This window comes from Mandrillus leucophaeus, unplaced genomic scaffold (assembly GCF_000951045.1).
Source record: "Mandrillus leucophaeus isolate KB7577 unplaced genomic scaffold, Mleu.le_1.0 Scaffold360, whole genome shotgun sequence".
Lineage (NCBI taxonomy): Eukaryota > Metazoa > Chordata > Mammalia > Primates > Cercopithecidae > Mandrillus > Mandrillus leucophaeus.
In genome coordinates, this window is record NW_012103810.1 from 2,069,578 (window position 1) to 2,094,216 (window position 24,639).

General features: G+C 50.2%; 1 protein-coding gene across 5 annotated transcripts; it reads left to right on the forward strand.

Annotated features, from left to right (window-relative positions):
• Positions 1 to 7,323: 7,323 nt before the first annotated feature.
• KCTD21 (potassium channel tetramerization domain containing 21) lies at positions 7,324 to 23,982 on the forward strand. Of its 5 annotated transcripts, none has more exons than XM_011989707.1 (3): positions 7,516 to 7,566; positions 17,800 to 18,045; positions 20,631 to 23,982. In XM_011989707.1, the coding sequence occupies exon 3, from the start codon at positions 20,660 to 20,662 to the stop codon at positions 21,440 to 21,442; it is 783 nt and encodes a 260-aa protein (XP_011845097.1). In that variant the 5' UTR covers positions 7,516 to 7,566; positions 17,800 to 18,045; positions 20,631 to 20,659; the 3' UTR covers positions 21,443 to 23,982. The 5 variants fall into 5 exon arrangements, with proteins under 5 accessions (XP_011845096.1, XP_011845097.1, XP_011845099.1 ...); XM_011989709.1 differs by lacking the exon at positions 17,800 to 18,045 and adding an exon at positions 9,313 to 9,445 and having other exon boundaries at positions 7,522 to 7,566; XM_011989708.1 differs by lacking the exon at positions 17,800 to 18,045 and adding an exon at positions 9,313 to 9,445 and having other exon boundaries at positions 7,551 to 7,615.
• Positions 23,983 to 24,639: the final 657 nt, after the last annotated feature.

The following is a 24,639-nucleotide window of genomic DNA, read 5'->3' on the forward strand; positions in this document are numbered from 1 at the left end:
AGGCACTGCTCACGCTCCAGAGGCTGCCGCGCCGCCTCCAGCACGCGCCGAACCAGCCCCTGCTTCACGCTGACCGGGTATGACGACGTCACCACCGCCTCCAAGATCTTGTCCATGGCGCCCGCGCTGCGGAGGACAGGGAGCAAGGTCACAGCCCGACAACCGCGGGGCTCAAGAGTTCCCGGTGCAGTCCCCGAGTGCTGAGACTTAGGGCAAGCAACTCAAACTTTCTGGGCCTCAGGTTTCTCATCTGTGAAATGGGGCAAGGACGTCATTTCACTGCAAGCTATCCTGATGAAGTAAAGCACAACACTTGGCACATAATAAACGCCAGGGGCCTGCGTGATGGTTCACACCTGTAATCCCAGCACTGTGGGAGGCCCAGGCAGCAGAATCCCTTGAACCCAGGAGTTCAAGACCAGCCTAAGCAACAGCGAGGCCCGTCTCTACAAAAAATACAAACTACCCAGGAGTGGTGACGCACACATGTAATCCCAGCTACTCTGGAGGCTGAAGTGGGAGGCTCACTTCGGCCTGGGAGTTCAAGGCTGCAGCGAGTGGCGATCATCCCACTGCACTCCAGCCTAAGCAACAGAGGCCGTGTCTCAAAATAAATTAACCCCAGGGACTTGAAGATATGGTTGCTAAGCACCTTTAATCGCACAAAGTTACGTGAGCCCCCTCCCCATCCTTACCCCTTTGCCCCTCTCTCCCCAGGCCTCCCTGGTGACCCTGTCCACTCTCAGGGCAGGTAGGAGCGGGATCTAGAAGCTGCTGTCCAGAGTCTCAGCCAAGTCATGCCCACCGGGGAGATGAGATGGGGCGGACACAAAAAAATCACACCTCTGTGGAGAAAGGGCAAGAAGCCCTAAGGGAGAACAGACAGAGGTCCCAGAATCCCTCGCACTCCTCCTTTCTGCCTCAACTCCCTGCTCCCTCCCCAGTGCCCTACCCCTCGGCTAGACTCCACTTCATGTGTGTGCTGCACCTTCTGCCTAACACGTCCTTATCTCCTGAGCCCCCCACGACCACCATGCTGTCACACAACCAAGCAAGCGTCTTTTCCTTCAAAGTCTATCTAAAGCACCTGTCCTCAATGAGAACAGCCCTGGTCCTCCAGGCGGGAATCCATCCCCCTCCCTTGATTCCTACAATCACCTGTGGCCTCTTCCATTACAGCTGGAATCAGTTAGTACTGGTGTGGTGTGGGTCCCAGTCCCCTCCACCAAAGCGGAGCATCTCGTCTCCGCGCTCCAGCCCTGCACACCTAGGGCTCTGCCTGCCTCAGCCCACACCAGCCTGTCACCCTTGGCTCACCGTGTGCCCTCTGCCCCTGGGCCTTTGTGGATGCTCTTCCCTCCCCCTGCAGACCTCAGCTGAAAGTCACTTCATCAAGGAAGCCTTGCCTGATCTCCCTGCCTGGGTCAATCTCTCTTATTAAAAATTAGAACATCTTGTCCTTCTCCTTGGTAGTACTTGTCATGATTTCTTGATTGGGGTCAGCCTCCCCTCCAACGCTGTATAAGGTTCCTGAGGGCAGCTTCAGGTTTTGTTCACCACAGTATCCCCAGCACCTAGCACAGTGCACAGCACACATGCATTTGCTGGATGAGCAAAAAATGCAGGGTGCAGTGTGAGTTATCTCTACCTTACTCCTCTGAGCCATAACAGCCTTCCTTCTGCCCTTCTCCATCTGGCCTGTTTCCCGAAGCCTTTGTCCCACACCAATCCACTTTGAGCCCTCTCATGCAGGTTCACATGAGCACAGCTTGCTCTCTTAACATCTAACACTTAATGCCTCTCCTGGAGGGCAGAACCATTTCTTTGCTTCGATGTATAACCCCAATCTAGGCAGGACCTGATATAAGACTCAGCATATAGTAGGTGTTTAAACTTATGGGCTCAGTAAAAACTACTCTTATGCCTGAGAACTGGAGCTAGAGTGTGGACAAGCCTCAAATTTCCTGGATAATAAACTGAAAAGTTTTATTCAGAATCACAGATATTCTGGAACCCCAACTATGTACTAGGCCCAGTGAGCTCCCTGCTCTGTTCTAGTTCTCAGCTGTGACCTAACCTCCATTGCTGCACGTGTTAGGATGCAAAGGGCCCATTTGTTTAAATATCTGTCTCTCTCACCAGGCTGTGAGCTCCACCAGAAAAGGACCAGGGCTTATCAGTCTTGGCTAGCATCTCTCATGCCAAGAGTGTGTGCCTCTGAAGAGTTTGCTGTTGGTTAGAGGTTGTAGCCATGGCAGAGATCAGTGGTTCCCAAATCCTGGCCTGGATGCCTCAGAAGCACCTGGGCACCTGCTACAAGTTCAGATGCAGCCGGGCGCGGTGGCTCACGCCTGTAGTCCCAGCACTTTGGGAGGCCAAGGCAGGCAGATCACTTGAGTCCAGGAGTTCAACGTCAGCTAGGGGTGGTGGCGAGCCCAGGAGGTCAAAGCTGAAGTAAGGCAAGATCGTGCCACTGCACTCCAGCCTAAGCGACAGAGTGAGACCGTGTCTCAAAAAAAAAAAAGAAAAAAAAAAAGTTTAGGGTCCATCCTAAGCTTCCTGAATGAGGAAATGAGGGAAATGATGTGTTCAATTCTGTTGTTTTGTTTTGACTCTTTGAATGCGGCTCATCTGGGATACATTCTGGTTCCCATAAAGGTTACCTAGGCTCTCTGAGCTGGGCACAAGGAAGTTCTCAGAAAATGTCAACTCCTGTTGCTTTAGAAGCAAAGTCCTTGCCTTGAAGGAGCTTGCAGTCTGATGGGGGAGGCAGAAATGTTTGTAAGGGTGCCCCTGCAAGGCATAATCTGAAAAGGCCTATAAAGTGTCTTTAAAAACTGGTCTCCCAGCTGGGCATAGTGGCTCATACCTGTCATCTTAGCACTCTGGGAGGCCGAGGTGGGCGGATGGCTTGAGCTCAGGAGGTTGAGACCAGCCTGGGCAACGTGGCAAAACCCCGTCTCTACCCAAAAAAAACAAAAAAAAAATTACATCAATTAGCCAGGCACAGTGTCTCACACCTGCAGTCCCAGCTAGTTGGGGCTGAGATAGGAGGATCACTTGAACTTGGGAGGTGAAGGCTGCAGTGAGCTGAGATCACGCCACTGCACTCCAGCCTGGATGACAAAGTGAGTTCCTGTTTCAAAAGAAAAAATAAAAAAAAAGAAAATTTTTTTAACTCTCCCGTCAGCCCTGGTCCCCTTTCTAGACAGTGCCTGTGACAGGGCAGTTGCTGTGGCCGACCTCTCTCACACACACAGTCCATCCTCCCAGACCCCTGGGATGGCTAGTGGATTTCATATGCTTTCAACCCAGGATGCCAAGAAATCCTGGCACTCAGGCAGCCAAGAAGAAACTCTAATCCATGAGGCACTGGCATCATGTGTGAAGCAAGAGGGCACAGGGGCAGGCAGAAATGGAGTTCTGGGGACAGGGAAGACTCTGGTAGTAGAAAGAGTACCAGAAAGAGTGGAAAGAGTATCAGACTAGGAATGAGGAGTCCTACATTCTAGCCCTGACTCACTGTGTGACCCTCAGTAATCATATCCATGAGCCTCTCTTCTGTAAAATGGGGACAAATGATATTAGACTGAACCACATAAAACTGAATGATCAAATGTTGGCAATTTCATGTTGTTCTACCTAATACCACATAAGGCTGGCAGCTGACAGTTCAAATAGAGCTGCTCCATGAGAGCTCTGATCTCCAAGGCCAGCCAGCAGCCTCTGCTCAGTCTGTAGCCTGGCCACAGCAAGCAAGCCCTGCCCACCTGCCCCAACTCCCACGCAGGCAGTCTGAGGACAGCTGTCACCATGGTCACCAGCAAACCCACTCAATATCTTGGATGCACTCACACAAAAGGGTTTTAGAGGCTTGCACCTCACCTGGCCCCATCAGGCCAGGGAAGGCAGGACAAGGCCAGCTATCCCACTGGCAGGAATGGGGAAAGTGAGGCTCAGAGAGGTAGAGGAACATGGCCTTGGCAAGGCAGGATTAGAACCTGCACTCTGCCTCCCTCAGGAGGGCTGGATTAGCCTGCTAAGCCCCAGGTGGGGAGATGGCCTGTCCATGCTCGCTCTGACTCAAGAGACAGCTGCCCCGCACCAACCACAGCAGCAAACAGCAGCCGTCTCGTCCCCCAGGAGAGCCTGCATGAAAAGCATAAGACACAGGTTTTCTGCTTCAAAGTCATCAGGTGACCTTGGGCGAGTCCCTGCCCAGCTTCTTAGCCTTCTCATCTGGAAAATGGGGACTATTCCAAGCCTGCCATTCACAGGGTTGAGACAAGGTATAAAAAAGATGAGGGCCGGGCAGTCATGAGTCTATTTTTGGGCCACCTGGCACTGACGGGAGACACAGACACTGACAGGGAAAGGAGACAAGGAGACACGCACTGCTGATCCCGCTGATTCTCCAAGGCACTTCCTCCACCAGCCCTCGCTGCCGCCTCGGTGTTCCCAGCCCCACACAGGATCAGTCCCTTGACTTCTCGCCTGGACTAGTACAGTGGCCTCCTAACCCATCTCCCAATCCCCTCCCTCAATCCAACCTCCAACAGAGGCATGTGTCCTGGAGAACAGAGTCCAGGCTTGGAGTCTAGCCCAGCCACCATGGAGGTAGGTGTTCTTTCACCTCTGATCCTTGGAATGCCCAAATAGACGGGGACTACCTGCCCACCCCTTAGCCTTTCCCAGCCAGTGCTGCTGCTCCTCCTAAGCCCTTGCCTCATACCCCTCGCCCTACCGGCATGACAGCCTGAGGGGGGTCCCAGCAACACCAGCACACACCACAGCACGCAGTGAGCACTCAGGAAAATCCCAATCCCTCCGCCAAAAGGCCCAGATCCCTTCACCTGTTCCTCTCAGATGACCCTCAGCGTCTCTGCTGATTGTTGACTGATCTCTGCTCCTGCATAGTGAAGCCTGACTTATCTCCATCACCCCAAAGCACCCAGTGTGTGTGTGTGTGTGTGTGTGTGTACACAACTCCAATGCTCAGCCCCACTGCCACGCCCTGGGCCCCGCTCAGGCTTCATCATCCCGCCTCGGTCTCTCCAACCCACCATGCAGCATCATCAGATGGAGTTTATTACACGGTAAGCACCATTCCGCCCATGCCCCTGCTCAGAACTCTCAACACTATCCAGCCCCTTGGACCCAGAATAAGGTCCAAACTCCTGAGCCGGACATGCAAGCCCTTTCTGTGACACTCAGCTGATGTGGGGCAGGGATGGAGATGAACTCAAGCGACATTGTTCAGTGGAGACTCTGCAGACATTGGGGCAGGGGGCTTTTTCCTGACTGCTACTTTGCACAATGTCCTCTCTACTGAAAAAGGGCCTCTCCCTCTTCTCTCCTGAAAAATTCTGACTCACCCTTCAATGCCCAGGTCACATGCCCTCTCCTCGGGGAAGCCTTTCTTTTTCCCTCCACAATTCAAGTGTCTAAAGTTCTGGCCTCCAAGGCCCTCTTAGCCATCCTCATCCCTCTGCAGTGTAACTGGAATCCACGTCTGTCTCCCACCACGCTGGGACCTCCCTTGGCAGAGGTCCAATCCCTGTCTCTGAGCCCAGTGCCCAGTGCAGAACCAAGGACTGAGGTGTCAGTGAAGGTGCATCAAGCGACTCATGTGAGACATGTGACAGCAAGATGAGAGAAAACCAAGGATGTGACCAGAAAAGTACCTTCCAGAAACTGGCCTAAACTTTGGTCCAGTCACTGCCTCCTCCTTTGCCCAGACCTGGTCTTGCATATCAAAAACCCTGAAAATCTTAAACATCAGCCAAGAAAGCCCCTACAGAGGTCACTGGACTGGACTGAGGCTTTAGCCATTCTAGAAATCATTCAAACCACCAAAGCAAAAGAAAAAGCACAAAATTAAAAAAAAAAAAAATCTGTTCCTGGTTAGCCTTCAGGTCAAAAGCTCACGGTATCTCCTAGGACCTGAAAAGAAGGCTTCATGGCGTTACTCCACCTCTCCCTGCTCCAGGTCAGAGCAGCCCCTCCCAGCCCCTGCTCAGCACCTAAGAGCTGAGGAGCTCATTTTCTCCCCTCTCTGACCCTCGCGGCCAGCCTCCCTCCTTTGACTCCCCTGGGAGCCAGAGCTGCCTGGGGGTACCAGGCTGCCCCTCCCGACACCAGGTGGTGCCCTCCATCTCTGGCCCCTCAGGTGTCTGAATGGCAGCATCTCTCTAGGTATTTTTTAACTGAACTTCTACCCAAGGCAACCCTGGGAAGAAGTGCTTCACCCTACTCTGGGAGGCCCATGTCTGGGCCACCAAACTGTCTCCTGGAAAAAAAAAAAAAAAAGAAAAAAGGGTTTCACTGGTAAAAAGCAACTGCTCTTCCTTAAAGGCTAAGGAGGAGAGACAAGGGAAGAAAGCAGGAACAGCTCTTCCTCCTCAGGAACCCACCACACACACCTATCCCTGCGGGGCCACCCCTCACAAACCTGTGAGGGCCGCACTCCACCCCAAGCTTTCTGGAAGAAGTGCACCAAGCTGACACATCAGGGTCTCGGGTTTGCAAGGGCCAGAGCCGTAAGCGGGGCTGGGGGAGGGTATCCCAGGGCCCAGCATGCTGAGAATAGGAAAAACCCATTCCAAACAATGGTGGCCTCGGGCCCCCCAGTTTGTGCCCCAGCTCGGCCACCTGCCTACCTCCAGTGCACCCGCGCCCAGCCCACGCTTGAGCTGGAGGGCCCCACGAAAAGCCAGCGAGCGAATGGACTGGGTCCTGGGTGCGAATGTCCTCTTACCTGAAAGGGGAGGGAGCAGGATCACTTCGACATACAATAGGAGAAGGAGGAGGTTAATGCCCAGAGAGGAGTAGCTACTCGCCCAAGGTCACACAGTGAGGCCCAGGATGCACCCACATCTCCCGAATCCCAGCCCTGGGCTCGCAAGTCCAGGGTTCTCCAAACGCCTGTGTGCAGACACCGCCCCCCAAAGCCACACACGCCCCCAACCCCCTTACCTCCCGGACCTGGGTGGGCCCTGCCGCAGAGCCGGCTGCTGGGCGGGGCGCTCAGGCCGGGCAGGACAGGGCTGGGCCCGGCTAGGTCAGGGCTGGTCCTCTGCTCCCCCCAGGGTAGGGACGCCCTCAGCCAGGTCCCAGATGGAAGAGATGCTGCTTCCACTGCAAAATCCAGTCTTCCCACCCTGCCTGGCACAAGGCTCTATGCACCCAGGGAGCCCGACTGTGCGGCGCGGCCCCGGGGCTGCGGGACGAAGCGTGGGGAGGGGCGAGGTGCTGTAAATGGGGCGGAGCCGGAGCGAGGGCCACCCCGCGAGCTGCCACTCTGACAGCGTCCCCTTTAAGGCCAGCCAGCCGGACACCGGCGAAGACGAGGCGGGGCGCAGAGCAACTCGCAGCAATGCCTCCTGGGAGATGGAGTTCGCTCTCGACGCAACGAGCTGCGAGGAGCCCAGAGAGAACTACCAGTCCCGGAAGGCGGCGCGCGGACCCCGGACCGCCACGCCCCTGGGCTGGGCTCCGACCCTCCGCCCTCCTCGCAAAGCTGCGCTGGCCGGTTGCGGAGGGGAGGCTGCAGAGCGAGGGCAGGAGGTGGGTGCGGCGCGGCCGGGGTCGCGGGGCTCGGGGACTACCGGCAAGGGTACGTGGGCCCACTGGGCACCTGTCTTACCATGAGACTAATCTATCCCAGCCTCGCCATTCCCATCTGTGAAATGGGGATGGCAGTGCCTGTGGCTGCGGGGGAGGGGGCGCGTTTCGGCGCGAGGTGAGCCGAAGGGGGCAGAGCTCTTAGAGGGGTGGGGCTGGTGGGAGGAGCTAGGGCGGATGGTGATAGTCGGAAAAGCCCGGATAATGAGGGTCGGGACTGTGGGAGGAGTCCTTGGTGGGTGGGACAAGGAGGGGCGGGGTATCTGGGTCGGGGTGGGGCACTTGTCAGGTCGGAGCCGGGGCTCTAGAACTGGGGAGTGGGTGCGGAAAAAGCCGATGAGGCCAGCCTGGGTGGGACTGGTGAAGGAAGGGCGGAGACACAGATGACAGGGAACTCGCCCCGGTCTGGAGAGCCCTGGGCCGGCTGCGCTGTGGCGGCGTGGGCAAAAGCCTGTGATGCATAGAACACCTCCCTTTACTGACTGGAAATAGAGTCCATCCCCGAGCTCAGTGTGGCACACCCGTGATCTCCTTGACCTCTTACGCCGTGGAAAGTAGAGGCGTCACCATAGCAGTTGACAGGTGAGGAATGTGAGGCTCAGAAGGTACTTGCCTAAAACCACTCAGGACTCCTTACTTCAAATACCTTGCTTTTTTCCCTGCACTCGGGGAGGCAGGGGTTTAGCTTGGCATGGCAGGCAGGAAAGAAAGAAAAGTTTTGATGCCCTGACCTTCGCAAATTTTCTGGCAGGACCAGTCCCCCCAACCCTTCCGAATGGCAGCCTGTAAGGCAGCCCTCGTATGGTACTGTGAGGATGAAACGAGATGGATTTGAAAGCACAGTGTTTATAACTTACTGTTTGGAGGAGACGGTAGGAAGAGAGCAGTTTGAAATGGGGTGCTGGTGCCTGAGGAAAAGCACAAGTTGAAGCGTGAGAGTCAGCTGAGAAGGTGAAGGAAAGTTCTGGAAGGGGTTAGGGGATGGTAGTGGTGGTTGGAGGTCTACGCCAGGTGAAAGAATACCTTGCCGTGCCAGATTCTGTGGTGTCCTTCTTCCAGCCCACCTCTCTCTCCTCCTGCCTTTTGCGCAACTCATTCTGGGGTCCGTGTGTCTAAAGCACCTTTTCTCTCCCTACCTATGGGTTGTGATGGTAATAGAGCAGCCTACGGGCTTCTTAGAGATATGGACTGGGCAAGACAATTATAGATGCAGCTGTCTGATGTGGGGTGATCAGGAAGGGGAGGTGAAGAAAGGGTAGTCGTCCTGAGTGCCTCAAGGCAGGGTCCTTTCCCCGGTAGGGTAAGGTGGGGAAGTCTCCGACTTACTGGAAGACACAGTAGTTACTCTGAGCATTGTCTTTCTTGAAATTTACCCAGCCACTTGCTATCCATTCCCTTACGTAGTGGAAACTCTTGCATTTACTCCCAAGTAATCACCTCGGCCTTGTCACATGCCTTTAGATTTCAGATTGAAAATTCAAGAGAGCATTTCAAAATTAGAAAGTGTTAAAAATCCAGGTGGGGAAAATGGATCTGACTAAACAGGAGAGAAATTTCTTCCTCTTTCCCTATTCTGCATGCTTCTGTGGATATAGAAAGGGGCACCCCCAGCCCCAGCAGGGGAGCCAGGCATCCATTTACTTAAGTAAAGTTGGCGGTGGTAAGGGGTTAGAATAAAATTCTCCGGAGATGCAGAGAAGGAATGAATTCCAGCTGAGAGACCTGGCCGATGCATGGGATTTGTCTTCAAGGTCCAGGCAGAGGGGCTGGCAGATGCCAAATTGCAGAAGTTGAAGAGGGCCTGGTATGGTTGGTCTGTAAAGTAGGTATGTAATAGTATCTACTTCATCTGTGAGACTGAAAGAGATTAACATGTATAAAGTACCTAGCACGGTAATAACTGCTCAATAAATGTTAGCCATTATTATTACTGTTGTAGTGTTTGTTATTGTTACAATCATCATCTGCCCAGGAACGTGCCTAGGGCTGCACAGCTAGTAAGGGGCAGGGGATGATTCAAATACAAACCCGAGTAATGCCGAATACCTTGCATGGTCTGCGCCTACCCCACACAGCCTCTCCAGTTCTTTTTTTTCTTTTCTTTTTTTTTTTTTCTTTTGAGACAGGGTCTTGCTCTATTGCCCAAGCTGGAGTGCACTGGCGTGATCTCGGCTCACTGCAGCCTGACCTCCCAGGCTCAAGCAATCTAACTTTTTTTTTCTCTGTAGAAACGAGGTCTCATTATGGTGTCCAGGGTGGTCTCTCAAACTCCTGAACTCAAACGATCCTCCCACCTGGGCCTTCCAAGTGCTGGGATTACAGGCATGAGCCACTGCGCCTGGCCTCTCTCCAGTTCTTTCTGCCCATCCTTGACATTTCTGAGGCCCAGGAGTGGCCTTTGTCAACATTCACAGTGAGTCATGACAGGAGTTTCTTTCCTGCTGGGGTACAGAGATTGTGGGTTCATGACGAGGCAGGAAAAACAAGGCCTGAACAGCCATCTTCTCCCAGGCAGAATCACAGCACAGAAGATAGGCAGGCCTGGCCGGGCACAGTGGCTCACGCCTCTAATCCCAGCACTTTGGGAGGCCGAGGTGGGTGGATCAGTTGAGGTCAGGAGCTTGAGACCAGCCTGGCCAACATGGTGAAACCCTGTCTCTACTAAAAATACAAGAATTACCCAGGCGTGTGGCACGCTTCTGTAATCCCAGCTATTCAGGAGGCTGAGGCAGAAGAATCGCTTGAACCTGGGAGGTGGAGGTCACAGTGAGCCGAGATCATGCCACTGAACTCCAGCCGGGGTGACAGAGTGAAACTCCATCTCAAAAAAAAAAAAAAAAAAAAAAAAATGGCCTAGTGGTGTGGTTTCTGTGGGTAGTGGGTCTATCCAGACTGCCCACCCGGACTTAGATTCTAACTCCTCCACCACTTAGCCCTGGTTGGCATCCTCACCCTTCAAAATTCAGCAACACTCGGGAAGGAAAATTATGAACTTTTCACACTTCTAAGTAGTAGTAGTAAATCTGTAACTTATTAAGTCTGGCTATTTATTGGGGTCTGGCACTGTGACTGTAACTTTACATCTATTGGCCCTATGAAGGATGTATTCTTCTCCCTTCTTTTAAAATACAAATATTTTTAAAATTTTCAAGCTTACATTAAAGCTTAAAGTACAACCCTTAACCTAGATACGCCAATTCACAATTTGCCAATTGTGCTTTTACACAAACACACACTTTTTGGGCCAAATTGTTTAAAAGTAGGTTACAGACATGTTTATTGACGTTTGACCCCTAAATTCTTCAACATGTATCCCTGATAAGGACATTCTACTACATAACCATAATACATTATGCGTTATAAGCAAGAAGTCAGTATTACCCAATGTAATAGTTATTAAAAATTTTCTGCCAGGTGCAATGGGTCATGCCTGTAACCCCAGCACTTTGGGAGGCCAAGGCGGACAGATTGCTTGAGACCAGGAGTTCAAGACCAGCCTGGGCAACATAGTGAAACCCCATCTCTACAAAAACTACAAAATTTAGCAGGATGTGGTAGCATGCACCTGTAGTCCCAGCTACTTGGGAAGATCACCTGAGCCTGGGGATGTCAAGGCTGCAATGAACCATGATTGCGCCACTGCACTCCAGCCTGGGCGACGGAGTAAGACCCTGTCTCAAAAAAGAAAAAAAATTATAATTGCCCAAAAATACCTTATATAGTTTCTGGTTTTTAAAATCAGATCCAGTCAAGATGTACATATTGCATTTTATTATATTTCTTTTATCAACTCATTTAATCTAAATAGAGCCCCTTGGCATGGTGGCTTATGTCTGTAATCCCAACATTTTGGGAGGCCAAGACGGGCGGATCATTTGAGGTCAGGAGTTTGAGACCAGCCTGGCCAACATGGTGAAACCCCATCTCAACTAAAAATACAAAAATTAGCCGGACATGGTGGTGCGTGCCTATACTCCCAGCTACTCGGGAGGCTGAGGCAGGAGATGCTTGTACCCAGGAGATGGAGGTTGCAGTGAGCCGAGATTGTGCCACTGCACTCCAGCCTGGGCAACAGAGTGTGACTGTATCTCAAATAAGTAAATAAATAAATAGAGCTTCTCCACCTATTTAAATATGTTTGATTGGTTTATCAATGATTAGATTCGGGTTAGATTTGAGTTTTTGGCAATATGTGTACTTACTGCGTGTCAGGAGGATATGATGTCAGGGTCTTAGTATCCATGAATGCTACATTTGATTATTAGGTAAGATCATGGCAACCTGATCTCTCTATCGTAAGGGTACATTTTTCTCTCTTACAATTAATAAGTAATCTGTGAAGTGATTCTCTGAGTCTGTTATAATTATGTGTTCCTGATAACCTTTCACACCACATCCCTGGATCATCCTTGCTTGAATAGCAACACTGAGGGTTGCAAATTGGTAATTTTCTAATTCTACCATTCCTTCTGTGTTTATTAGCTAGTATTCTTTTTTATAGAATAAATTTTCCCTGTCTCTATCTTTCTCACTCCCTTCTTCTCACCCTCTCTTTGGGGAATAACATTATGGACTTCTGTTTTTTGTTTGTTTGTTTGTTTTTGAGACAGAGTCTCACTCTGTTGCCCAGGCTGGAGTGCAGTGGTGGGATCTTGGCTCACTGCAACCTCCACTTCCCAGGTTCAAGCGATTCTCCTGCCTCAGTCTCCCAAGTAGCTGGGATAACAGGCACGCGTCACCCCGCCCAGCTATTTTTTTGTGTTTTCAGTAGAGATGAGGTTTTGCCATGTTAGCCAGGCTGGTCTTCCAACTCCTGACGTCAGGTGATCCGCCTGCCTCGGCCTCCCAAAGTGCTGAGATTACAGGCATAAGCTACGGCACCCATCCTGGGCTCTTTGTTTTTTTTTTTTTGTTTGTTTGTTTGTTTTTAAATCATTGGTTTATATGAACTCACCTTGAACTTTTCCTGTAAAAGTTCAGGAATCATCAGTTTCTCCAGGAAGCCCTGGTTTCTTTTAGAAGAGATGATGACATTCAGAAACAAAGATCCAGGGCTAGGTGTGTTTATTGCTACTGGGTGTCATTTCTAGGCTCTCTGAGTGAGCACAGCTAGGAAATGATGGATAGGTGATTGACTGATAGATGGACAATTTTCATTACTCAGTACGTTTATTGTTACAACAGCTAGTCCCCACCGACAGGATTGCATGGTAAGTCATTTCACTATGGAAGTAATGCTGATTATGGAAGTAATGCTGATTATGGAAGTGGACAGTAATGTAGGAAAAAAGGAAACTGCACAGAAAAGACCCTTTGGCTACTCCAGGTCGCCATGAGTATACAGGCTGTTGGCTAGGCCCTCTGTGGCTGGGTTCAGCTTCCTGCCGAAGACCTCTAAAGGACTGGTTCTCTGAAGGGTGTCCAAACCAGAACTTCCCAGACGCCATGACTCTGAGATCAAGAATGCACATGAAGCCCTGGGCAAGGGATTCACACTCTTTGGGTCTGCTTTAGGTTGTCTTTGAAATAAAGACAATGTGATCAGTCCTGCCTGGGTCCCAGAGTTGTAAAGATCAATATATTTATCAATAGGTTTATTTTTAAACATTGCTAGTTGTGTCTCTTCACATTTGTTACCAAATTCCTTCTCTTCTCATTGTTTTAAAACCACGGAGTGAAATGTCATTGCTTTATAATCTGGTTTTAATACATTGTGCTAAGATGTCTTATTCAAATATTCTTTCAGGTTATCAGTCATCAGTGCTTCCAGATTAAAATTTTAATTATTTAAATCTTTTTTGAAAAATACTATTGAGATTTGGATTAGGACAACATAACAACTATAATTAATTGGGGGTGGGCGGGCTTTGGAATAAGGCCTGGCTCTGTCACCCAAACCAGAGTGCAGTGGCACAATCTTGGCTCACTGCAACCTCCACCTACTGGGACAAAATCAATTATTAAAATAGAAGAAGTTCCTATAGCTATTATCACTAGAGAAATTACAGTGTTTTTAACCCTGGCCAACAGCTGGGGACAAATCTAAAATGTATATTGCTTATTATATCACAGTATCCCACAACCCCTCCCCCGAGTGCGAGGCGGTGACTATGCAGACGTGAGACATGCAGTTGCTCTCAGCCCACAAACTAGGCAGTGGTTCCCAAAAAAAATTGTTTTGTCACCCACAGGATGAAGATACCATGATCCAGTTCATGGACACACAACTGAAACAAAAGGTTCACAACAATATATAATTGGTCACAACCCACTTAACTGTATTGATGTCGTGACTTGCCAGTAGGTCACAACCTTCATTTTTTTCCTGTTTATGGAGGTAAAACTTACGTATGGTAAAATTTACCCCCTTTTTTTTTTTTTTTTTTTTAATTGAGACACAGGTCTCACTATGTTTTCCAGGCTGGTCTTGAACTCCTGGGCTCAAGTGACCCTCCTGCCTTGGCCTCTCAAAGTACTGGGATTATAGGCATGAACCACCACAGCTGGCCAAAATTCACCCTTTTAGATGTGTACAGTTACATGAATTTTGACAGCCTTTATAAAGACATTTGACCACCACCACATCATATTACTTTGGTGCCAACCTAATAGAATATTCCCATCACTCCAAAATATGCCTTGTGTTTCTTTGTAGCCAGTCTTTTCTCTCCAACCCAGCCCCGGGAATTCGCTTAATCTGATTTCTGTCTTTATAGTTTTGCCTTTGCCAGAATGTTATACAAATAGAATCATGCACCATGTAACCTTCTGAGGCTGACTTCTTTCACTTGATGTAATGCTTTTGAAATTCAGGTATGTGGTAATGTCTTTTAGTAGTTCCTATATATTGCTGAGTCATATTCTATTGTATGGATGTACTGCAATTTGTTTATCTGTTTACATTTTAGTTGCTTCTGAGTTTGGGCAGTTATGAATAAGCTGCCATAAACATTCACATATGAGTCTTTGCATGGACATATGTCTCCATTTCTATGGCTGAAATATCTAGGAGCAGGGTCATTGCGTCATGGGATAATCGTATGCTGTATTAGTCCATTCTCAGACTGCTAATAATGACATACCTGAGACTGGGTAATTTATAAAGGAAAGAGGTTTAATTGATTCACAGTTCCACAGGACTAGGAAGGCCTCAGGAAACTTAAAATAATGGCAGAAGGGGAAGCAAACATGTCCTTCTTCACATGGCAGCAGCAAGGAGAAGTGCCAAGTAAAGGGGAAACCCCTTATAAAACCATCAGATCTCTTAAGAACTCACTCGCTATCACAAGAACAGCATGAGGAAAACCACCCCAGTGATTCAGTCATCTCCACCTAGTCCTGCCCTTGACACATGGGGATTATTACAATTCAAGGTGAGATTTGGGTGGGGACACAGCCAAACCATACCATGTGCCAAATTATTTTCAACAGTGGTTACCATTTGCCAGCAGTGTATGAGGTTTCCATTGTTCTGTGTACTCACCTTCATTTGGCATTGTCAGTTTTCATATGAGCCACTGTAATAGGTGTATAGTAGCATGTAATTGTGATTTCAATTTTCATACTGTAATGACTAATGATATTGACCATCTTTTCATGTGATTGTCGTCATCTACATATCTTCTTTGCTGGAGTATTTGTTAGATCTTTTGTCTGGTTGTTTTTTTTTTTAAGTAGAGATAGGGTTTCGCCATGTTGGCCAGGCTGTTCTTGAACTCCTGGCCACAAGTGATCTGCCCACCTCAGCCTCCCAAAGTGCTGGGATTGCAGGCATGAGCCACTGCACCCAGCTTTGTCAGTTTTTTAATTGGGATATTTTCTTACTGAGTTACTGAGTTTTGAGAGTTCTTTATATATTCTGGTTGACAATCCTTTATCAGATAGGTGTTTTGCAAATATTTTCTCCGTGTCATATTCTTTCACTTCCTTAACAGTGTCTTTTGAAGAGCAGACGTTTTTTATTTGGATGAAGTCTAGTTTATTGATGTTTTTAATGGTTTGTCCCTTTTAGGTCCTATCCAAGAAATCTTTGCCTAATCCACAGTTGCAAAGATTTTCTCCTAGAAGTTGTGTAGTTTTAAATTTTATATTTAGGTCTATGATCTGTTTTGAGTTTATTTTTCATATATGGCATAAGAGATGGACCAAGGTTCTTTTTTCCCCATATGGATGTCCACTGATCTGCATTTTGATAGAGCCAGGGAAGAGGGCCATGTGCAAAGCAGATCACTGCAGATGGAACGGTGAGTGCTGCCAGAGGGGGTTGTGCAGGGCACCAGGAAGCCCTGAGAGGAGAGCTGTTAACCTGCTGGAGACTGGGGACAGCCATACAGAGGTGATGACTCATAGGCTGGGCCTGAGAGGTAGACAGCAGAGAGAAGGTAGACAAGGGTGGTCTAGGGACAGCAAAGGCAGAGCAGGTGACAGCATGAAGGAGACTGACTCAGTGGTGTCCGGAGTGTGTGGAGGAGGGCAGGGTTAGACATGAGAGGGGAAGAGGAAGGTGGTTTGGGCAGGGCCGGTGCTTCAGGGAGGTCTGCAGACCAGAAAGGAAGGTAGACAGAAAGCAGGGAGCCGAGTGAGGATGTAGGGGTGAAGGGGGCAGGGATGAGGCCTGAGCTCTGGGAGTAGCTATAGGGATGGGTTCAAGGAGACAGTCAAGACAACCTGTAGGGCTGGAGTTGGGGCTGCCTCCCTCAGGCAGTTGGGTGGCTGAGAAGAGTTCACAGCAGAGTTAGGGGCAGAGGAATGCACAGGTGAGGCTTCTGGTACCTGTGTTACTGGTGGAGGGTCTTGACTATGAGTTGTCCAGGTCCTTGGCATTTTGAACAAAGTAGCAGAGGGGCTGGACGTGGTAACCCCCACACTTTGGGAGGCCTAGATGGGCGGATCAGTTGAGGTCAGTCCAAGACCACCCTGGCCAACATAGTGAAATCTGTCTCTACTAAAAAAAAAAATAATAAAAAGAGTAGCAGGGGAATGAAATGCAGGAACGAAGCAGCGAAAGCAGGAATTAAAGTGAGAAAGCACTCCACAGGGTAGGAGTGAGCCGGAGCAAGGAACTCAAAGGCCCAGTTACAAAGTTCTCTGGGCTTTAAGTACCCCATTTGAGGTTCTTATCAGCTACCCCTTATCTGGACGAAGGATTTAGTCTGTGGCGAATTAAAGGCTGAAGTGAATGGGCACCCTATGCAGATAGAGGGATGGTCCCAATCTAAGGCCCCCTCCCTTTCCATCTGAGACATGGTGGAGTGGGAGGGTTGCTGGGAGAGAAGCGTTTTGATCCTTTGTCACCCAGCTGGGGAGATGGGGTTTTTCCTCTTGGTTCAGCTTTAGGAATTTGGTGTTAATTGGCCTTAGGGTCCCTGCCCCCAGACCCAGGGTTTTCCTTTTGATCCAGCTTTGGGAAGTCAGCAGAATTGGCCTCAGATTTTTTGCCCCCAGACCTTGGTGTTTTCTCTTTCATGAAGTTAGCACAAATTGGCCCGGTTCCGTGTCTCCAGACCCTGTTCTCGTGCCTCGCTTGCAGAATATCCAGGTGGACGTGGCCAGGAGGCAGCTGGGAAGCCATGGGGGGCTGAGGCTCAGCGGTGTTAGTTCCCACTACCTGACTGCAAACCTCCGCCGACTCATGAAGCTCCCCTTGTGTCGTGTCATTGTGCCTTTTGTAGCAGGGCCGTAGATTTGTGATGATGGACACTGTGGCCTTGTGACTAGAAAATAGGGGCTTAGACCAGGCACGATGGCTCACGCCTATAATCCCAACACTTGGGGAGGCCAAGACAGACAGATCACGAGGTCAAGAGATCGAAACCATCCTGGCCAACACGGTGAAATCCCATCTCTACTAAAAATACAAAAATAAATTAGCCAGGTGTGGTGGTGTGCGCCTGTAATCGCAGCTACTTGGGAGGCTGAGGCAGGAGTATCGCTTGAATTCTGGGAGGCAGAGGTTGTAGTGAGCTGAGATCGCACCACTGCACTGTAGCCTGGTGCCAGGGAGACTCTGTCTCAAAAAAAAAAAAAAAAAAAAAAGAAGGGCTTGGAGGACTGAGCTCTGTGACTCAATAGGTAAGGGGAGATTACCACAGAGAGCTTCCTATACTCGGAGCAGGAGACCTGCCTGCTAGCCAGCGTCTGCCCTGACTGCCTGTACAACTGTGCTGCTCTCCCCAGACAAATGACTGGGAGCCATGACATCATCGGGGGCACAGGAAAGCAGGTGCTCTGCTGCTTTTGCAAGCAGAGAAATAGGAGTTTGGGCACCTATCCAGGGGTCCCAGGGAATGCCCTGTTGCTCCTGACCTCCCCTGCCTGTAATGCTCTGAGCACTTCAGCACTAACGCATGGAAGAGATAAGGGTCTGTGGACCATGGAACTGTTCATGTCCTCTCTGACACCTGCTCCTTTTCCTGCCATGGAGTTGAACCACTTCACAGAGCCTGGGCCTGAAACCCAGTGTTGGCAGGGGGGTGTTTGTTTTCGAGGAGAAAGAGAGACTGAAACTAGAACATGCACATTTCTATCCAGAAAGAATAAAAAGAGGGCAACAGGGAAGAAGATTCTGGACTAAGTAAAGGGGACCCACTCCTGGGTCCAGCTCCTGCCTGGGCCCTCTGGAGACAGAATTGGCCAGATTCAGCCCTGAGTCACAGCACCCTCCCCAGTTGCTGCCTGGCAGTCAGTCTCCACAGCAGCAGCCACGCCCCCAGTGGCGGCTCGCCCACACCTCTGTGGGACCTCCCCACCGTCTCACAGCCCATCTGCTCCAGGCTTCTACTGACAATTTTGTATTTCACATGGGCTCATTTCTCCTCAAACACTCCAGATGGGGAATGTCTTTCTACAATATCAAAGTGCCCTGTTAGACTGGGGAGGACTCATGAGGAGACATACCCCCGCCCCCGCCAGAGAGTCGAGCATGGCAGCCGAATATCTCGCACTGGCATGGCCCCCATCCTCTGGAGAAAGGAGGCCTCAGTGCAGTCGGCCTCTTCAGGAGGCAGAAATGTTAAGAAGTTCTCGCCACCCCTGCTGGGTAACTTTGGGGAGGTGCCTCCTCAAACCTCTGTTTCTCCATCTAGACAGTAAGCATGCTTGGCAGGATGGGTTTTTGTTTATTTGTTTTTTGAGACCAGGTCTCACTCTGTCTCCCAGGCTGGAGTACTGTGGCGTAATCACGGCTCACTGCAGCCTCGACCTCCCAGACTCAAGCGATCCTCCCACCTTAGCCTCTCCCAAGTAGCTAGGACTACAGGTACTCGCCACCACACCCTGCTTTGTTGTTGTTGTTGTTGTTGTTGTTGTTGTTGTAGAGACAGGGTTTCGTCATGTTGGCCAGACTGGTCTCGAACTCCTGAGCTCGCCTCGGCCTCCCAAAGTGCTGGGATTACAGGTGTGAGCCACTGTGTCTGCCAGCCAGATAGTTTTTGATGGACCAAGGTTCATTCCCAATGGTCTCCCACATCTTCTACCTGTCTTGTCACTGTGCCTTCATTCTCTCTTGTCTCCTCTACCAGCACAGGCTCTTCTGGGGGTAATCCTGGGGCCAGTTCCTGTTGGCATCCCTACCTGCCATGTAGGGGAAGGATGACCAAGTCTGTCCACAGGCTGGCTCTGGGGATGGTATAGTGTTGGAAGCTGCAACTGAGATCTCCTGTTTTCTAGAACATGTGGTGAAGGAGATGCGCCAGCCATAGATGCTGACAGCTGGGAGATCGGGGGGCTTTGTTAAGGAGTGGATAGGTTACCTTCAGGAGGGTGCTCTGACAGAGTCCTGCATTTGCACTGACCTTGCAGCCAGTTTCAGAGAAGCTTGGGGTGTTATGACAGCAAAGGACAGGCCACCAGGAGCCAAGAGCATTTTCATGGCAAGGCAAGTCAGCATGGGAGCAGTGAAAGTCCAGAAAGGATTGTCATTTGCAGTCCGGACAGCTGAATGACCTACTGTGGGCCTTGAAGATAGATGGAAATGACACTAATCATGGCCATTCGTTGTCAAATCTTTGAGAGAAAAATAATTAAATTCAGCAGTGTCATTGGTACATAAGGAGGAGCACTGAGCCTGGATGCATAAATCTCAGACCATTTGTTGAGTACTTAGAACATACCGATCTTTGGCTAGTAAGCATTTACACATTTTTCTTTCATATAAAGGAAACTGAGTTTGAATCCTGGCGAGGCACTTCGCCTTTCTGAGCTTGAGGAATGAATCCTGGCACAGTTTTCCTCATCTGCACGACAGGGATGGATGATTATATTGTCTATGTTGAAAGATAATACAACTTTTCTTTTTTTGAGACAGAGTTTCACTCTTGTTGCCCAGCCTGGAGTGCAATGGCGCAGTCTCAGCTCACTGCAGCCTCCACCCCCTGAGTTCAAACGATTCTCCTGCCTCAGCCTCCTGAACAGCTGGGATTACAGGTGCCCGCCACCATGCCCAGCTAATTTTTGTATTTTTAGTAGAGATGGGGTTTCACCATATTGGTCAGTCTGATCTTGAACTCCTGACCTCAGGTGATCCACCCACCTCAGCCTCCCTAAGTGCTGGGATTACAGGCGTGAGCCACCGTGCCCAGCTGATACAACTATTATGCAAGCAAATATATGTATAAACACGTAGCATAGCTTTCAGTCCAGGCACGTTTTCCTTTCTTTCTTTAGACCAGTGGTTCTCTATTCTAACTGAACATTTAGAATCACTAAGGGAACTCTTTCAAAAAACCAGTGCTGGGGCAGTATTCCAGACCAATTAGAACAGAACATCGGCAGGGGGACCCAGGCTTTAGGGGTCTTTTCCTTTCTTTTCCTGTTTCCTTTTCCCTTTCTCCTTTCTCCCTAGTGAAGCTAATGTACTTTGCACAGTGTTAACAATTATCACCCATTCATCAGGTATTAATTCATTTCAATCCCAAGGGCATAGGCTTGATGTACAATAAGGAGTTAAGGACTGTGAGTTCTCAGATGAGGTTTGGTTATAGTCATTTCTCACTTGTCACCCTCTCCAGGGCCACTTCCAGCAACCCAGTCTCCTGCCATGTCCGACCCCATCACGCTGAACGTCGGGGGGAAGCTCTATACAACCTCATTGGCAACCCTGACCAGCTTCCCTGACTCCATGCTAGGCGCCATGTTCAGCGGGAAGATGCCCACCAAGAGGGACAGCCAGGGCAACTGCTTCATTGACCGTGACGGCAAAGTGTTCCGCTATATCCTCAACTTCCTGCGGACCTCCCACCTTGACCTGCCCGAGGACTTCCAGGAGATGGGCCTGCTCCGCAGGGAGGCCGACTTCTACCAGGTGCAGCCCCTGATTGAGGCCCTGCAGGAGAAGGAAGTGGAGCTCTCCAAGGCCGAGAAGAATGCTATGCTCAACATCACACTGAACCAGCATGTGCAGACGGTCCACTTCACTGTGCGCGAGGCGCCCCAGATCTACAGCCTCTCCTCCTCCAGCATGGAGGTCTTCAACGCCAACATCTTCAGCACCTCCTGCCTCTTCCTCAAACTCCTTGGCTCTAAGCTCTACTACTGCTCCAATGGCAATCTCTCCTCCATCACCAGCCACTTGCAGGACCCCAACCACCTGACTCTGGACTGGGTGGCCAATGTGGAGGGCCTGCCAGAGGAGGAGTACACCAAGCAGAACCTCAAGAGGCTCTGGGTGGTGCCTGCCAACAAGCAGATCAACAGCTTCCAGGTCTTCGTGGAGGAGGTACTGAAAATCGCTCTGAGCGATGGCTTCTGCATCGATTCTTCTCACCCACATGCTCTGGATTTTATGAACAATAAGATTATTCGATTAATACGGTACAGGTAAAAGGACCCCAACAGCATTGGAGACGGGGAGTCCCAAGAAGCTCATGTCAGCCAGGTCTTGGAGGGCATCTCGCCAGTGGTGCGAGGCAGGGGACTGTACTAATCTGTATTAATTGTGTAGCAGGACTTGATTTCCCCCATGATGAAGTCCACCTTTTGGAATCCATTGTCCTCTGAACAGAACCACCTTTTTTCTTGCCATTTTGAGCTGCAGATGGGCTATTGTGACAAGTGAAGAGTCAGCTGATGTGTACTAAAGGAGGCCACAGGAGGATTTTCCAGCCGGGACAAAGGAGTGGCAGCTTTCTCCTGGGCTCCACCCATCTGTACCACTAGCCAGTGCCGCGTTTATCCATCTGTAAGAAGGCCCTGCTGGAGAGGATGGGATGAGAACAAGAGGCTACCTCTAGTTAACCAGGACATAAAGTCCCCAGCAGTTCCTGTCACACCTGCTCCTCCCTCCCTAGGGTGCATCGATAATTGTGAATGTTTGCCCAGGGGTGACCGTGTTTGGCTGGCTTGGAATGCCATGCATTCTCAGAGCCCTGTTAGTATCCCCTCTTGGGGGACAGAGATGAGGTGTGGCAGGGTCTAGAGGAATGAGTGTCCAGGCAGGGTTCAGAAGGTAGGAATGTGCCTCTTGATGGGGCTGAATCAAGGGATTCCTGGCTTCAGAAAGGGTCTGCTATCTCTGCAAAGATGTGCAAGAGTCTGGAGCCAGTGTAATGAAAGTCGCTTCCAAATCCAGTCTGTCGCCTGACTTTTGTCATTGTTTTCCCAAAAATTTGAGGTATCATTGAAACAGGTCATTTTAAACAAATATATTATGGATTCTCAGGGTTAGAAATAATTCGATTATTTCTCCCTCCCCCACCCCTAGAACACCCCAGCACATCTGAGGATGAGCGCCTCTCCCTGGGTACCAGCAAGTGATCACCTTGGCCTGCTTGCATACCTCAGCTCATAGGTAGTGCGCCATCCCTAAGGCAGCTCCTGCCATGGTTGGACGGTGCTGACTGTTAGAAAGTTCTTCCCTATATTGAGCCAAAATCTGTTCTGCCACTTGCTGGATCTTGATGGCAGACCTTCGCTTTCACCCAGTTACATATCTTTGCTTTCAAAATAGTCACCTTGAGAGGCCAGAAATTTTTCGGAAAACATTATTACTCAGAATTCAGATTCCCCTCTGGGATCTGTCTTCAGAATCAAAGTTAGCTCTTTTCTATCCCCTGTAAGTCGTCCCCTTTTGTTATCGCTTCATCTCGTTTGTGACCCCCATTTCACCCACCTTCCCCACAAGCTATGGCTCCATATGCCTTTTGACCATTTTCTGTTGGAAGAGGAAGATTCGCGGCCCCTGAGGGGATCCGGAGGAAAGAGACAGGGTCTCCGAGCGTGCTGTGCAGCAAGGAGCCCAGGAGTGGTGTGGACCATAATAGTGCCCTTAGGGTAAATGTGTGGCCCCTAAGACCCTGCCCTCAGGAAGGCGACCTTCCCCTGCAGTCCTGTGTCCTACCCCTGGGTCTCCGTGGGGTGCCATCCAGGGCAAGCAACCCAAGCACTGCTTCCCACCGGATGATGAGCTGTGCAGGCCTCCAAACTGCACGTCATGATTCATCCCTAAAGTGAGTTTGGCCTTGAGAGTCCCAGGGTCCTCCCCCCGGGCAGGGGTCCTCAGACAAAGGCAAGGAAGCCTGGTGACACAGGCACCCATGGGAGGTGGGCCCAGAAAGGGGCTTCCCGTAGATAAGCCCTGTGAGTAGGGAGCTTGTACACTGGGCCATGGGCAGAGCCAGCTCCCTTGAGCAGTAAAGGCCCTTTGCCCGCTAAATGGGACCCAGGAGTCTCTCTGACAGCTTTTCTGCCAGGTGCAGTGGCTTATGCCTGTAATCCCAACACTGGGAGGCTGAGGCGGGAAGATCACCTGAGGTCAGGAGTTCAAGACCAGCCTGGCCAACATGGTGAAACCCCACCTCTGCTAAAAATACAAAAATTAGCTGGGCATGGTGGCAGGCGCCTATAACCCCAGCTATTTGGGAGGCTGATGCAGGAGAATCTCTTGAACCCAGATAGCAGAGGTTGCAGTGAGCTGAGAGTGTGCCATTGCACTCCAGCCTGGATGGCAGAATGAGACTCCATCCCAAAAACAAACAGCTGTCCCAGGCCAAGAGTACTTGGGAAAGCCCTTCATGGAGAACCCAGTTTAGACCAAGTAGCAGAAGCTGTGGTCACAACAAAACAATGTGAGGAAGAAATCTTACAAATCACTACTGCCCTTTTTCCTTTTCCATAAAACTGTCCATCTTTTCGGTGCTCCCTAATCCAAGCAGCTTGACTTTAGAGAAATTGCAGAAGCAGTGAAGCCTCTAACATGCTGTGTGACTTTATGTAAGTCACTCACCTCACTGAGCCACCTCCATTTCTTCATCTGTGAAATGGGCATAACAGTAATACATAACCCTACCTACCTCACAGGGCTGTTGTGAGGATCAAATGAAATAATGTACGTGAGAATACAGTATAAATGATAAAGGACTGTTACTCTTTTGTGTCTGCTTACAACGGGGAAAAACTGGTCTTGAGTCACAGTGACTTGGGTTTGAATCCAGAGCTCCCAGGCTCTGTAACCTTGGACAAGTCACTGAACGTCTCTGATTTGTTTCCTCATCAGGCAACAACCCCTTCCAGGGTTATGCAACTTAAACGAGCTGGTGTCTCTGAAAATTCCGAGCTAGGCCTGGCACCCAGGAGCTCAGTGCTCTTGCAGGAGGTAGTCAGGGTGGACTCTTGGCGGGGGCTAGGAGTTCCAGGAGAGTAGTTTAACAAGCCCTTACGGAGCACTTGCTGTGTCGGTCCTGAGGACGGGAACAGCCACGAATAAGCTCAGCTAAGTTCAGCCTGGAGAAAGTTTAGAGATTCACACAGCGTGCTGTGGGAACTCAGGGAAAGGGCTCAGTTCTCAGAAGGAGGCTTGTGGATGGCCAAGGTGGGCCTCTGAGGGTAGGTCAGCCTTAACAGAATAAGCAAGAGAGTGCCATGGGCACAGGGAACAGCAGGAGCAGAGCTGGCAGCCAGGCAGGGAGGGCAAGCACGGGCGGGTGTGCATTCACACCGCCGCTGCACTAGGGGCGGGAGGGGGCACGCAGTGCAATCTCATTGACCGCATCCAGGTTAGGTGAGCTCGGCCTTCTGCTTGGC